The sequence below is a fragment of the Sander lucioperca genome, chromosome 12 (genome assembly GCF_008315115.2).
Source record: "Sander lucioperca isolate FBNREF2018 chromosome 12, SLUC_FBN_1.2, whole genome shotgun sequence".
Classification (NCBI taxonomy): domain Eukaryota; kingdom Metazoa; phylum Chordata; class Actinopteri; order Perciformes; family Percidae; genus Sander; species Sander lucioperca.
This window is the reverse complement of record NC_050184.1, coordinates 700,350-715,340: the sequence shown is the minus strand read 5'-3', so window position 1 is coordinate 715,340 and position 14,991 is coordinate 700,350. Positions and strand designations below refer to the sequence as shown.

The window sequence follows — 14,991 nt, the reverse complement described above, 5'->3', positions numbered from 1 at the left end:
GTGTGTAGAAGAGGGGGGTGGTGACGAGACCGCGGGTTAGCTAAGCTACGCGATATCAAGAGGCGGATGAGACTCTGCGAGATCCAAGATGGCGGATCGTGGAGCTGGTTGCAGCCCACGAGGCTATGGGCTAGCTGTTTAGCTGTTCAAAACACAAAAAGAGCACACCACGGAGCGCAGTTGTGAAGCTGTGTTATACTCTCACGTGACTATGTCGGCTGGCAAGGCCAGCTGTTCAAAATGGCGCGCGTGTGTAAATGTGTGTGTGTGAGTAGATGACTGTTGTAGCTAGCAAGGACAGCCGTTCACACCACATGCATGCGTGTGTGTTGCACACATGAACACCCAGGGTGCCAGTATGCCCACTGCGACAACAGATTTAGCTTCTCAAACTAAAGACCTTGAAACACAGATTAGCAAATTGGTGTACAATGAACAATGTTGACAATGTCAATTTAATGTACAATGAACAATGTACAATGAACTCAAGCTAAAACAGAGTAGTGCACAACAGAGTAGTGCACAACAACACACATGGTTGGCAATCCATCCACTGCTCGTGACTGTAGCCAGTCTCGCAGCCCACGTGACACACTGCAACCACACTCAAACACCTCACATATCACCCATAGCACAGAAAGCATGATTGCCCTTAGAGACATCCCCCTCCTGCAAAGGAAAGAGTTCAAGATTCATGGTGGGCAAATCGGCGATAACACTTCAGAGATCAGTTACAACAACATCACGAGACAGATCGATGAAGGCCTCAGAGAAAATCACACTGAAGGTGAAATCACCCGAGCCATGCTACGTGTCATAAAGCCTGGCAATTTCAAAGACGTGCTTACTAGTAAAGAGGACATGACGGTAGGTGAACTTAAGAGCTTCCTTCAGTCACACCTAGGGGAGAAAAGCAGCACTGAGCTCTTCCAGGAACTCATGAGGGCCAAGCAGCACGAGCATGAAACACCGCAGCAGTTCCTGTACAGGATGATGGGGCTGAAACAGAGAGTGATATTCACATCCAAGCGGGCTGATGCAGACATCAAGTATGAGGCACTTACAGCACAGAATGTGTTCCTCCACACCATCTATCAGGGCTTAAGCGAAAAGCATGACGACGTCCGTCGTGAGTTAAAACCCCTCCTCTCCGACCCTGCAGTCACTGATGAGGCACTCTTGAGGCAGGTCACTAAAACAACAAGTGAGGAGAGTGAGAGAAAGTGACGCTTTGGGCACAGCGCTCGTCCAAGAACCGCTCATGCTCAAAGTACTGAAGCCAGCAGCAGGGACGAGAGTACAGGGATGTGTACTGCTGACCCCAAGGATGAGCAGTTTCATTAGTTGAGTGCTCAAGTACAGGCCCTGACCCAGGTAGTGAACACCCTTCAGTCCAGTGCCACAGCAGCAAAGCCAGCAAACCCAGAGTTTCGGCCGCAGTGTAACTGTGGCTGCCCCAATAGGCCGAGTAGACCACTGAGAACAGAGAGACCGCGTAGCTGCCCCAGTTGTATTGCTAATAGCCATCCTGACTGCAACCACTGTTTCGCTTGTGGGGAAGAGGGGCACCGTGCTGTGGGATGCCTGAAGAGGACCAAGCTGTCGGGAAATGCACCCCGGTCACGGCAAGGGGACTACCTGTGATTGGCTATAACATCCAGTCCCATCAACATGCTGATGTGCCAGGTCCAGCACTGGTTAACTACAACTGTGCCATCCCTCCCCAGCCACTGAGTGGTGCAAAGCCAACAACAGGGCAAGTGGCCAAGCTTATCGGAGAGAAGTGCACACTGAAATGCAATCTCAGTGGACATGCTGTAACTGTCCTTCTTGACTCGGGTGCTCAGGTCTGCATCATCAGCCTTGCCTGGAAGGAAAAGCACTTTCCCCAACAACAACTACACCCCCTCAGTGAACTTATGGGTGACAGAGGCCTTGACCTTACAGCTGCTAATGGTGAGCCGGTACCATATGATGGATAGGTTGAACTCACCTTTAACCTGCCTGGCAATGATGATCCAAGACTCAACATCCAAGTACCAGTTCTGGTCAGCCGTGTGAACCTTGCAAGACCTATATTAGGCTTCAATGTGATCCATGAGCTAATCCAAGGATGGGAGGGTGGAGTTGAAGTTGTCACCATCATTGCTCAATTGCTGCAGAAGGCCATGCAGATTGAAGAGGACACAGCTGAGGCCATTGTGAACTTTGTGCAGACCTAGGGCCAAGTACTGGTGAGAGTTGGCCGGCGTGATTTTGTCATCCACCCGGGCCGAACTGCTCACATCAGATGCAAGGTGCCTGTTGGGTTCACCTCACCAGTAGTACTGTTTGAGGTCAGCCAGGCAGACCCAAGACTGGAGCAGCTAGACCTGGGCGATGGCCTGGTTGAGGTCCACCACACCAGATGGCCCTATGTCGAGATCCCTGTGTGCAACCAGACTCAGCACAGCATCTCGCTCAACCACTTTACAGTGCTAGGCAGTATCCACTCAATTGACAGGTGTAGCACCGGTATCACACCATTTACTGCGCCACTGGACCAGTTCTAGGTTCTAAGGAGTGGGGAGCAAAAAATAATAATTACACCAGAGACCGTTGCTTTAAATACAAAGGGCCGGCAATTTACTGAATGCAAAACACATAAAATACAGTACGCAAAACAAAAATACCCTGCAGGTTCTTAATTTTGGAGTAAGTATAAGAAATGAAAAGGTATTTCACCCTTCATGTTCTTTAGTTCACCTAAGTTATTTTAGTCAAACTAATCTAAGTTAGGTTAGACCAGTCTCTTTTTCCTAGGTTGCACCTATTTTAGAATTCCTATTTTTCTTCCTGAGTTAACTCTTTTTCCTCTTTTACATGTAAGAGAATACCTTCAATTGCACAATACAATCAAAGTGGACCACAATCATTTCAAATATCACATTCAAAAGTATGAACTCAATATTAAAACAAAAGTATAACACCTCAAATTCATGTTCAAGTCCAAATGTGAGTTCAATTATTCAGTTCAATGAAAAGTTTCAGCTCGATTCATCAGTTCCCAGTTCAGTTCAAAACCAATTCCTGATACTCCTACCACTCTGGCAGCGAGTCACCATACGCAGAAGATTTCCTCACTGATGCGATGGAGAAGATGAGTTGAAGGTCTGGGTCTGGCTCGCCATCTTGAATCCCGTCTGTGCACGCCCGCACACTGCAGACTAGGGCTTTGACTTTTGCCCAAAAATCATATTCGAAGTTCGTTTGTTTATGAATATTAATATTCAAATATATTTGAATATTTATTAATAATATTTTGACCATTAAATGCCTTCAGTAAGGCTTATATTGCTATCAAACTTCGTATATGTTCTGTCCACCAGGGGGCCGTCAGTCAGTAGGCGTGCAATGATGTTGTTAGAAGAAAAACACACTGCCACCACTGTTTTTTTTTTAAATTAAAAGTCAGACCCTGGATTAAACACAAACAATATGCTTTCAACAGGAAGGTCGGATATTTCACCGTAGCCTACGTAAGTGGTCTGATGTTCATACTTTTGCGCTGGTGTGTGCGTCGAGCCGCGTGTGTGTGGGTGTGTGTGTGTGTGTGTCTGGGGAGTGTGTGTTGTGAGAGAGTGACGGTGATTACCGGTAGCTTCAGAGCGAGTAGCGACTCTATAGACTTAGTGAGAGAAACAAAGTGTCTCCTCTGTTCTTTCTGACCATAGATATATATAAAGGCTAGATGTCTTACGGTGGAGTCTCTAACGTCATCACCGGCAGCCATCTTGTCACAGTCAAGCTTTCTTGCGGGCTCTGTGGTACCTGATGTAAGGTGAGTGATCTGCACGAACACAAATACTCTTATCTCGCTGAAATCTTGACGGATTTACAAACGGTTTGGTTTCTTACAAACGTTATTAACGTGGCTATAATTCTGGATGCTTGAACATGTTGAAATTGCAGCTTTTCTTTTCGAAAAACGACTTAATCGTGCAGCATAGTTGTGTATCACTACTACTTGCGCAAGTTATCAAGGCTGAGACCACAATCGAGCTGTTTTACTGACACCAATAACGATTTTATGATGACTAATCTTTTGTCTAAATTACAGTCTTTGTGGATTTGGTTGTAGTTATTAGCTGGCTAATAACAAGAAGCTGTGAGTGTGGTTGTAGTTATTAGCCTAGCTGGCTAATAACAAGAAGCTTTGAGTGAGACCTAGTAGCAGCTAACGTTACAGTTTAGCATAGCTATGACATAATAGTATTACAAGATTGTTGTTGACCCAAGACTTTTTAGAAGTTTGTTTACACAATCGCTGAATGTTTCTTTTGGACACCTTTTTATAACTAGTTTAGTGTGGTTGTCTTATTCTAAAGTACATACATGCATACATGATGCATACATGCACACATGCATACATACAATTACCCCAAACATATGATAATTTAGGTGTGTATTTTTGTCCTTACCGTTAATGTTGAAAGAAGGAAAAAAGGGTTGGAAATGTTGACAATAATTTATATATCTGGGTACGTTTCTCACGTTTTTAAGGTTTCCCAAAACCGGAAAGATGAGGAGGCAGTGGGAACTTGCTCTAAGAAGGGACGGTTTTGTTGTCTCTGACAGGACACTGCTCTGCAGTGAGCACTTCAGGAGTGAGGACTTTGACAGAACGGGGCAGAATGTCCGGCTTAAAGATGGTGTTGTGCCAACCATTTACAACTTTCCAGCTCATCTTCAAAGTGTATGTGTATCATTGACCAACAATAATTCAAGGTGTATAAGATTGATATATCAATATGTGATTAAATGTCACTTTAGTTTTTGTTACTGCAAGTTATATAATGTGTTGTTTATTACAGCACATTTTAGACACTCAAAACTTCTTTACTTACGTTTATTTTAGCTGGTAGCAACAAGAAGCACAACCACCTCTAGAAGAGCGGAAAACAACCTGCCAACGGACTTGTCTCAGGATGCACCTCAACCTGATGTTGTGAGTATTTGCATGTGGAATATCAAACAAATGAGAGCATCATATGGCTTATCATATTAAATCCTTTATCTTGGTGGTACCCAGAAAGGTCTATGATGGTGTTAGTAGTCTAAGAGCCCAATATTATTTGAGGTGGTACTCTGTGTAAAAAGTTTGAGAACTACTGGCTATCTCACTTGCTCTGTCACTCATACACTTGAATGAATAAACATGTGTGAACATTGAAACTACACCCAGGGGTAGGCAACCTTTTCAATCAAAAGAGCCAACCCAGAGTTGGGACCAGCAAGCAGAGCTGCTGTCTGTATAAAATCCTCCTCCTCACCTATAAAGCTCTTCATGGTCAGGCCCCTTCATATCTTAAAGAGCTCATAGTACCCTATTACCTCTTTAGAACACTACGTTCTCTGAATGCATGACTACTTGTGGTTCCTATAGTCTCTTCAGTTACCAAGCTCCTCTCCTGTGGAACCAGCTTCCAGTTGTGGTTTGGGAGGGAGACACCCTCTCCACATTTGAGAGTAGGCTTAAGACGTTCCTCTTTGATAAAGCTTATAGTTAGGGCTGGATCAGGTGAGTCCTGAACCATCCCTTAGTTATGCTGCTATAGGCCTAGACTATCGGGGGATTTTCCATGGTTCTTTCTTTCTTTCTCTCTCTCTCTCTCTCTCTCTCTCTCTCTCTCTCTCGTCCCATTAATGCATGTTAATAACTTCACTTCTTCCCCGGAGTTCTTGTGCTTTCTCGTCTCGCAGGTTCTCATGGATCCTAGTGGAGCCTCCTGCCATGGTCCTGCTTGACTGCCATTGCCAATACTGTTGCTGCTGTGCACCTGTCTGTCTCTCTCTCTCTCTCTCTCGTTGTCTCTCTCTCTCTCACCCCAACTGGTCGAGTCAGACGACCGCCCACCTAGAGCCGAATGGTCTGTCCTAGGTTTCTGCCTCTTAACAGGCAGTTTTTCCTTGCCCTTGTCTCCAAAGTCTTGCTCATGGTGGTACTGTTGAGTCTCTGTAAATAATGTTATAAGGAGTTCGGTCTAGACCTGCTCTATTTGAAAAGTGTCCTGAGATAACTTTTTTTATGAATTGGCGCTATACAAATAAAATTGAATGAATTTAATTGAATTTTTTATCTCTATCCTCCATGTGTATACCTCCACAGTAGTGTAGTTCTCTCTACAGGGTGGGTATTTCAACATGCAGCATTTCTTTATGTATATTTGTAAAGGGAAATCTTGTACCTATTTTTTATTGCAAATAAATGTCACTTTTATAATAGTTTAAACTTGTTTAAAATAAACATGTAATAACTCAAATTATTTTATTATATTAGTAAAATATATATATATATATATATATAGAGAGAGAGAGAGTTTTAGTAGCCTATATATTGACTTAACATAAATACCTTGTGCTTGTGTATATTCATTGCATATACACAAGTTTAATGTTTAATGTTATTTTCATATGGAAATCCATGGTTATAATTATTCATAAGTATGCAGTGTCATAACTACATCTCTGACGTTTATAACAAACCAAACCGTTTGAAAATCGGTAGAAAAATTGAGCAAGTTATGGTTATTTAAAAAGTACATGCACCATTAAAACACAATGTTACGAGTGAGCGAGCTGACTGTGGCAAGATGGCCGCCAGGTGCGGATGTCGACCTCCATTGGCCAGCAGCGCGGACGAGACATCTAGCCTTTATATATATCTATGTTTCTGACCACGGTGGGAAATCTGTAGCAGGAGAAGTTAACCCTCTCCTTGATTTTACGTTGTTTATGGAGAAAGAGAACCAGGAAATGAGTCGGGGGAAATGCGCTACCAAGCCACGGCCAGCGACGTGTGTCGCCGCGACGTGTAGTTACATTTTGAAATGCGTGAAAAAGCCTCAGAATCTGAATTGAAAACAAGGTTTACAAGCAAACACATTTACAAAAAAATAATGCCCATAACAGGTTCGAAATTCGAATATTAAGGGCTGCCTAATATTCGTTCGAATACCAATATTTTTTTTAATATTCGAATATCGAAGTTCGGAGTCAAAGCCCTACTGCAGACCAATCCTCGCTCCAACCGAGCAAAAAAATCTGACCTGTGTAACAGGTCATAAGCACAATAAATCTCTTTAAATCCTCAAATTACACAAACACATGTTTCACAGTCTGAGTTGTAACGTTACTGCTACAGTGCTTTTTCACCTCAAAAATGGCGGCGGGGTCTCTTTTAACTCACAGCTCCGTTTCCCACACAAACTACTGCACATATCTTTACATTCACTTTTATAACATTCACAGTCTTCATAAGCCCAAAATATTAACTGGTAAACAGTTTATGACGAAGCATTTCCTTGTAAACAGCTACGTTGTTAGCGTTAGCTCTCCGTCAGAAAAAAAAGGGTACAACACGGCAAGAACGCAAGAAAACACAAAACTCACCAAAACCGGTGTAACTTAGTTCTCATAAAATCACCGTCAGTTCCTGATCAGGTAAGTTATGTTTTTCAACTGCAAAATCAACTTTTCCACTCTTTTCTCTGCTTATTAACCACCGCTCGTTCTCTCCGATCTCGCTTCTGCTCTCTCCCTCAGGTCTCTGCTGCAGCGTCACTGAGGTGCTGCGTCTAGTGTCACTAGTCCATTAAAGGGGCAGCGACATGTATTTTTTGTCTCTTAAACATTAAATTATTGTTGTATTAACATTTTTAATTAATTCTGATGAATTAACTTACATTAAATGAATCGCTTTTAACTTCCAAACTTATTTATGCAGCTTTTAAACTATTCTTACTAATGTCATATTTTAACATGGGTTACACAGGGTTGTAGAGACAGACCAGGAGCACAGCCTTGACGTCAACAGCGTCAACTCACCTGAGCATGTTTCTGTTGGGGAGGATAATAAAGGCCGAGCAGAGCACATGTCCCAGCTGTGGCACCCTCCTGTTGACATAAGTCACCTGACAGATGAACAACAAGCAACAGTGAAAGGAATGCTGCATGAGGAGTCTGGCGCCTTTGCACGGGATGACAACGATATTGGATGTGTCCCAAGTCTCCAGATGTGTTACGGTTTAGGGATATTTCTGTTACCAGTTTGTTCATTTCGGTTGCCTTTATTGTTTTATTGTGTACGATTCCTGTGTTCTGTGTTGTCAAGTTTCTGTGTTTAGTTGTGATTTTAGGTTTTTGTTAGTGTTCCTGTTTCCTATTTTATTTTGATAGTCTGTTTTCTGTCCTGTCATGTCTAGTTTTACTTTTTGCCTTTGTTGATTGTCCTGCCCCGCCCTGATGTGTTTCACCTGTCGTGTCACCTGTCCCTCATTTGTTCATTACCTCTTGTATTTAACCCCTGTGTTCCCTTTGTCTCTTGTCAGATTGTTTTGTATTCCCCCGTGTCAGTGTGTGTGTGTCTGCGTCAGTCTCTCCTTTTTCTCCCCGGTATTAGTTTTTGCCTGCAGCTCACAGGACTCCTTGATTGGTTTTTGTTTTTTGAGAAAATAAATCTTTGAGTTTCTACACTGCTCCTGCCTGCCTGTCTCTCTCTGCGTTTGGGTCCTCTACCTTCCACCATCATAACAAGATGAGCTTATAACACTGAAGGATGACATCCCAGTGCAAAGATCCTATGCAGCTGTCCCCAAACCCCTCTACAAGGAAGTCAAGGAGTATATCCAGGACTTGCTGGCTAAGAAGTGGATCGTAAAATCAAAATCCCCTTATGCTGCTCCTGTCATTTGTGTCCGCAAGAAGGATGGGACCTTGAGGCTTTGCACTGATTACTGGCTGCTAAACCAAAAGACCGTTCCAGACAGACACCCCCTGCCCCGTATTCAAGATCTTATCGACACGCTGGGTGGGTACAGCTGGTTCTCAATCCTGGATCAAGGAAAAGCCTACAATCAAGGTTTCATTGCAGAGGGGTCACGGCACATGACTGCATTCATCACTCCATGGGGCTTGTATGAGTGGGTACGCATCCCTTTCGGCCTTTCCAACGCCCCAGCAGCATTCCAGAGGAGTATGGAGGAGATGCTCAGCTCTCTGCGGGACGAATGCTGCATCCCCTACTTAGATGATGTCCTCTGCTATGCCAAGACATTTGAAGCTCATGTGGAGGTACTGAGACATGTTTTGAAGGCCCTCCAACGCCACGGTGTGAAGCTCAGACCAACAAAGTGCGAGCTCTTCAAGAAGGAAGTCCACTATGTGGGAAGACTGGTGTCTGCTGAGGGAGTAAGACTTGACCCCAAGGATCTGGAAGCCATCCAGGCGTTGAGAACCAAGACCCCAACCACCGTGGGAGAAGTCAGTAAGCTGCTAGGGTTCCTCAGCTATTACCGGACATATATCCAAGACTTCTCAAGAATTGCCAAGCCAATGTATGAGCTCTTGCAAACAAAACGCCCTGCCACTGCTACGCCTCTACCCAGAACCAAGAAGGAGAAAGGAGCACAGCTGTCATCCAAGACTCCTGTCCAGTGGAGGGAAGAACATCAAAGGGCCTTGGACCAGCTCATCCATGTCTTGTCAAACCCACCAGTGCTTGCCTATCCTGACTTTGACCTCCCTTTTGTCTTACACACAGACGCGTCAGAAGAAGGACTTGGTGCTGTGCTGTACCAATGCCAGGGAGGGAAACTCAGAGTGATCGCCTATGGGTCCAGAACACTCACGCCTGCCGAGCGCAATTACCACCTTCACTCAGGCAAGCTTGAATTTCTGGCACTTAAGTGGGCAATATGTGAGAAATTCAGGGACTACCTCTTCTATGCACCCCACTTTACTGTGTACACGGATAACAACCCGTTGACATACATGATGAGCACTGCCAAGCTGAATGCTGTCGGTCACCAGTGGTGAGCTCGCTGACTTCAGGTTTGAGGTGAGATACCGACCGGGAAAAGCAAACGTGGATGCAGACACACTGTCAAGGTTGCCGGTGGACATCAACAGCTATGTCGACTCCTGCACAGAAGAGCTGTCGAGAGACACCATTCTGGCGATGTGGGAGGGCAGTAGAGCTGCAAAACAACAAGACGTTGCTTATGTGGCTGTCCTGAACCTCTCACAAGGCCCAGCATCTCAGTCACCAGAACTGCTCCCTACCATAAACCGCACCGAACTCATGAAGTCTCAGCAAGTGACCCCGCATTCAGTCAAGTCATCAGATTAAAAGAGGACAGCAATACACTGACCAGTGACATGAGGAGAGGAGTAAGTGGCCTGGCGAAGAAACTACTACATGAGTGTAAAGAGTGGAATGAATGAATGAATGAGTGGAAGAGCCTGCTGTGAGGTAGATGGAGCTCCGTCACAGCTGGCAGCCCGCGGTGCTCCATACCGTGCAAAGTCACCGTTGCCCTGATAGAGCTCCAGGGCCTGCAGCTCGCTGTTCTCCCTCCCCTCTTCCTGCTAAATGGCCGTGTGAGTGAGAGCGCGGTCAGCGAGCTTGTTGCGCCCGCAATCTCTTACCACAGGTTCCAGTTAATCTTATAATGGATATGTGTGTTGAGTTATTTAAACAAACGATCGGGAAAATAAATGCCTCTTGTCCGCGAGTCTTATTGATAGAGTCCGCGGTGAGCTGGATGGAGCTCTATCAATGAGACCTAGCAAGCCTCCTCCTAGACCTCTGAAATTCACAAAAATGTATTAAAGTGAAATCGGACAAAAGTGTTAGCTAAGCTTTGTAACCGACAATTTCCACTGGATGCAGAACGTCTGCGAAACGTCTGCGGAACGTCTCCGGAACGTCGACGGAGTCATTAGGTTTCCATTATAAGTCAATGTGTGTATTTCCACTGACTGCAGAACGTCTGCGTCCCTACTCCGTCCCAGTTCCGTCAGTCCGCAGCCCTCCGGAGCAGATACGCGGAGCTTCTATTTTTGACGGACGACAGAGAGGTAACTATAAACGTATAACTTTGCAGTGTCTGAAATATGAGACCTGCTGTCTCGTCTCCAATGTATGTGTATGTGGTTCACTCAAACCAATCAGCGCGCAGCTCATCTAAATATTCATGAGCATACCATATTTGGAAGAAAAGCTCTTGTTACAAATAGGGCCATATTCACAGGGTAGTTAAGGGCCCATAAAATAGCACTCGGGCAATTTTCAGCCCAACCAATGTTACATAGCCTATTAGGAGACCTTAAGGAACAGTGTGAAATACCCTATATAATCATTCTATCACCCCTTTAACATGTTTTGAAGACTGGATTTATGAGTTTTGGAAATATTGTAATTTGTATCTTCTTTATTTAGAACCATGGCAATCATCATACATGCAAGAAAGGACTAGAATCATTCTATGTAAAAAAATTGACTTAATGGCAATACCTGTTTCCTGGTGGTTTGTGGCTCCAGTTAGAACCCTATATCCATAACTGCATTTCCTCTCTAACTGGGACGTTTTGGGACCAATTGGTGAGATTGCTATGGACAAAATACACATTACTGTATTGTGTGAACAGTTAATTTATTATTGTATGTGACGTTTTCTTTTGCGAGGTGCAAATGTTCCACCAAAACAAGTTCCTTCCTGAAACTATTTTGCAGAGCCACCGTCGCTGCGTCCGGAGCTTAGCGCCGCCCAAGACCATTGTGATTGGTTTAAAGAAATACCAGAGCGTTTTTTTTCTCCTATCCAGGAATATATCTGGTATAGCCAGTAGCCAGACCTTACTCCACAGCACTGTGGAGATAGGTCTGGCAATGCAATTGGGAAATAGCCACTATTTTGGACAAAGAGGTCATGTTCTCAGATACAGACCTCTGTTCTATCAGCGGTAGTTGGTGGTTCAGTTACCTGAAAATAGGTGACTTTGAGCTGGGTACAAAGCACTGCGAGCTGCCGTTCGTTTCGCTGGACATTATAGTTAAATTTAGTCCACAAAGTATGAGCATTTTGCCGCAACGAAAATTAAGATTAGTCACCAAAACGACTACATTAGGAAAAAGACTGTGGTTTGGATTAAAACACTCCTAAGGAACAGACATTTCCTGGGTGAAAGGCTTTAGTTTTCCCCGGGAAGTGAACTCGGCTCCCTGGCTTGAAAGTCCTGTGTGTTAATGTCCACCCATCTACCCTGACCTCCTCCCTTTGTGGCCAGCCACTCTTATACAGCGGCCGTCAATGTAGTGAATAAAGCAAAAAAAAAGTGGAATGCTTACGAATTACAGTGCTTAACTTTTCGTAGCTTTTTGATCGAATGGTTCATGAGAACAGGCTTGGCACCTTCAGCATTCCACAAATACTGGCTACTGCCCTGTTTATGATCAACAAAATAACATTACCCGACAGTGAATAAAATAGGTAAAATTAACTCCACCTCATGCATCAGTAATAACACTCCATTAAAATACAGTGTAATGCTGTTGTGCATAATAACACTATTTTCGCTGATACTTCTGTACATTTAGCTCAGGGGTCTTCAACTTTCTTAGGCCAAGGACCCCTCTGCTGAAAAAGAGACAGAGTAGGGACCCCTTGCTATATTTATTGTATAAAATTGAGCTGCATATTAAACTAGACCTACAATAAGGTGTAGGGCGGCCTAGAACCTTTTTATGGTGCATACAATACTAAGCTATTAAAATAATAACTAAGCTAATAATAATAATTGTTGACATATTTATATATTTATACATAATGTTAACAGTGAATCCTTAGGCTTACTGGCCTATAGGTAAGGTAGCCATCTACAGATACAGTAAAGCTCATCAATGTTGTGTGAATAAAAAAAAAAAAAGATGTATCTTTACAAATAATATTTTGGAATCATGTTAATGTTTATTTTCAGACATATATATATCAACTATCAATAATTTCGTGGCCTCCAGCAGCAACTCTGAGGACCCACCTAGGGGTCCCGGAACCCCTGTTGAAGATCTCTGGTTTAGCTGAAAGTGCATCTGTGTGTTTATTTGAATAACATGTTGCAATGCAGGACCTTTACATCTAATAGGGATATTTTCACACTGTAGTATTGCTGATTTTATGAAGGATCTGAATAACTAGGCCAGTTTAAGGACAAGTCACATAATACATCTTTAGAGTGGTTACAAACTGAGGCAGAGAGAGAAGGTGATAAGGACAGAGTGAGGTTGCTTGTGTGTGATGAGCGCATTTGTGTTAATTTGGGAGGAGCAGAGGGGAACAAGGGACTCTTGAGAAATAACACAAATGCAATTATGATACGGTAATTTATTCATTTCCTCGTGGAACTTGTCCCGCTAAACCCCGAAGAACGTCATTTCCCTCCATGTGCTTATCAGTCGGACAGATGTAACTGTTTTCCCAGCGCTCACTGCACAAACAATTTAATTACTGCTCCACCGAGCCATCATAGAACACATTATGCTCTACACAGTAATGTTGCCGTTGAATCAATATATGGGTGATATCTCCAGAATGAACGCCTCCAAAAGAGATTCTGAATAACAGATTGTGAATAACAATGAGAGCAAAGAGCTCAAATGTTAGATGTTCATTAGTACTATGTTAAGCCCTGTAGAGATGAGATCAACAAACACTCTTTCTGATCTGAAAATAAAAAGCAAACAGAATGTCAGACAGAGTAACAAGCGACTGTTAACGTCCCCATACTTTACTCTGGCCTCTTTCTGGAAGAGAGCTGCTGAAACACGCCCCTCTCCGAGTGCCTGGATCATCCATGCCTGAGTGCCTGGATTACACACACATTAATCTGGATCAACGGATGTACATTTCCAGGATAAAGCCTGCGTCACGCATAGGATATTTGCCCCTATCCTTCCGCTCTCTGTGTTTTCATGCTCAAAATCCCTTTTTTACTGGAAACAACAAACCTCAAGCTAGCAAGCTACATGCTGAAAAGGGCAAGTTTTGACAAGAAATTGGATGGTGCAACAAGGCCTGCTTGGTTCTTTCTGTGAATGATTGTAAAGACTAACAAAGAATGTTTACAGCATTTACTCTCTAATTGGGACGTTTTGGGACCGATTGGTGGGATTGCTGTGGACGAAGTACACACTGGTAAGAGCTAATGAGGTTTAACCATGTATCCAGCTAATTTAAATAGCTCACGTTACTGTATTGTGTCAACAGTTAACTTAATTTAATATTGTATGTGGCATTTTCTTTTGCAGGGTGCAAATGTTCCACCAAAACAAATTCGTCCAGAGCTTAGCACCACTGTTAGGGAAATTATGATGCATACTTTCTCTCTTGTTATTTATTAAACTGTTTGCATAGAATAATATTATAGTGATTACTATTCTTCTCTCTCTGTTAAATTAAACTATTTGCATAGTAAGAAACCATAACACTACTTGACCCCACAAGATAACATGGAGTCATTGGCTATCTTGACTGGGGCCCGAGGACAGAACATGCGTCTCTCTAACCAGATAAAGGGGACGCCATCGAGTTTGACCAGATAGAGGCGACGACATCTAAAAATAAAATGTGGGTGTACAATTACAATACAAAAAGTAACAATTTCTGTTCACAGAAGTATCACATGAGTATCCTCACTTTTTACTGCGTACCGCCACCTCCTGGTAGTATGCATCTGAAAGACAAGCATCCCGATCTCTTGCTGTGAAACCAGCTAACGTGATGCTCCATGATAGCCAGTTATTTGCTAACGACACTATGCATTGCAACATTATTAACTTCCTGCTAATGGGCTACCATGCATTGCCATTCAGCCTGTGTCCTGTCAGCAAAATGTAGCCTAATGTCACTGGATTTAATAATTATTGAAATGTTCACTGTTTTTAATAAATCTTTTCAGACCTGCCAACATGTCAGTGAATTTAAAATAAAAATACTTTGTACGTTTGGTGGTATCGGTACCCATGACTGTATTTTTGGTATCGTGACATCTCTCCTACACATATGTGAACTTCCTCTGATCGTCAGTGGAGCTGCATATCAGCTCACAGATCCAATGTTCCTGTTTTTTCTTTTTTTTGAACGCACATGTTGATTTTTGAGTGTGGTGGATACT

The 14,991-nt window shown here is 43.3% G+C and overlaps 1 protein-coding gene across 1 annotated transcript; it reads left to right on the top strand.

Annotated features, from left to right (window-relative positions):
• Positions 1-479: 479 nt before the first annotated feature.
• On the top strand, positions 480-8,034 carry LOC116067407. Its single transcript, XM_031323830.1, has 2 exons — positions 480-2,503; positions 7,814-8,034. Exon 1 carries the CDS (start codon positions 535-537, stop codon positions 1,225-1,227), a length of 693 nt encoding a protein of 230 aa, XP_031179690.1. The 5' UTR covers positions 480-534; the 3' UTR covers positions 1,228-2,503; positions 7,814-8,034.
• The last annotated feature ends 6,957 nt before the right edge of the window (positions 8,035-14,991 follow it).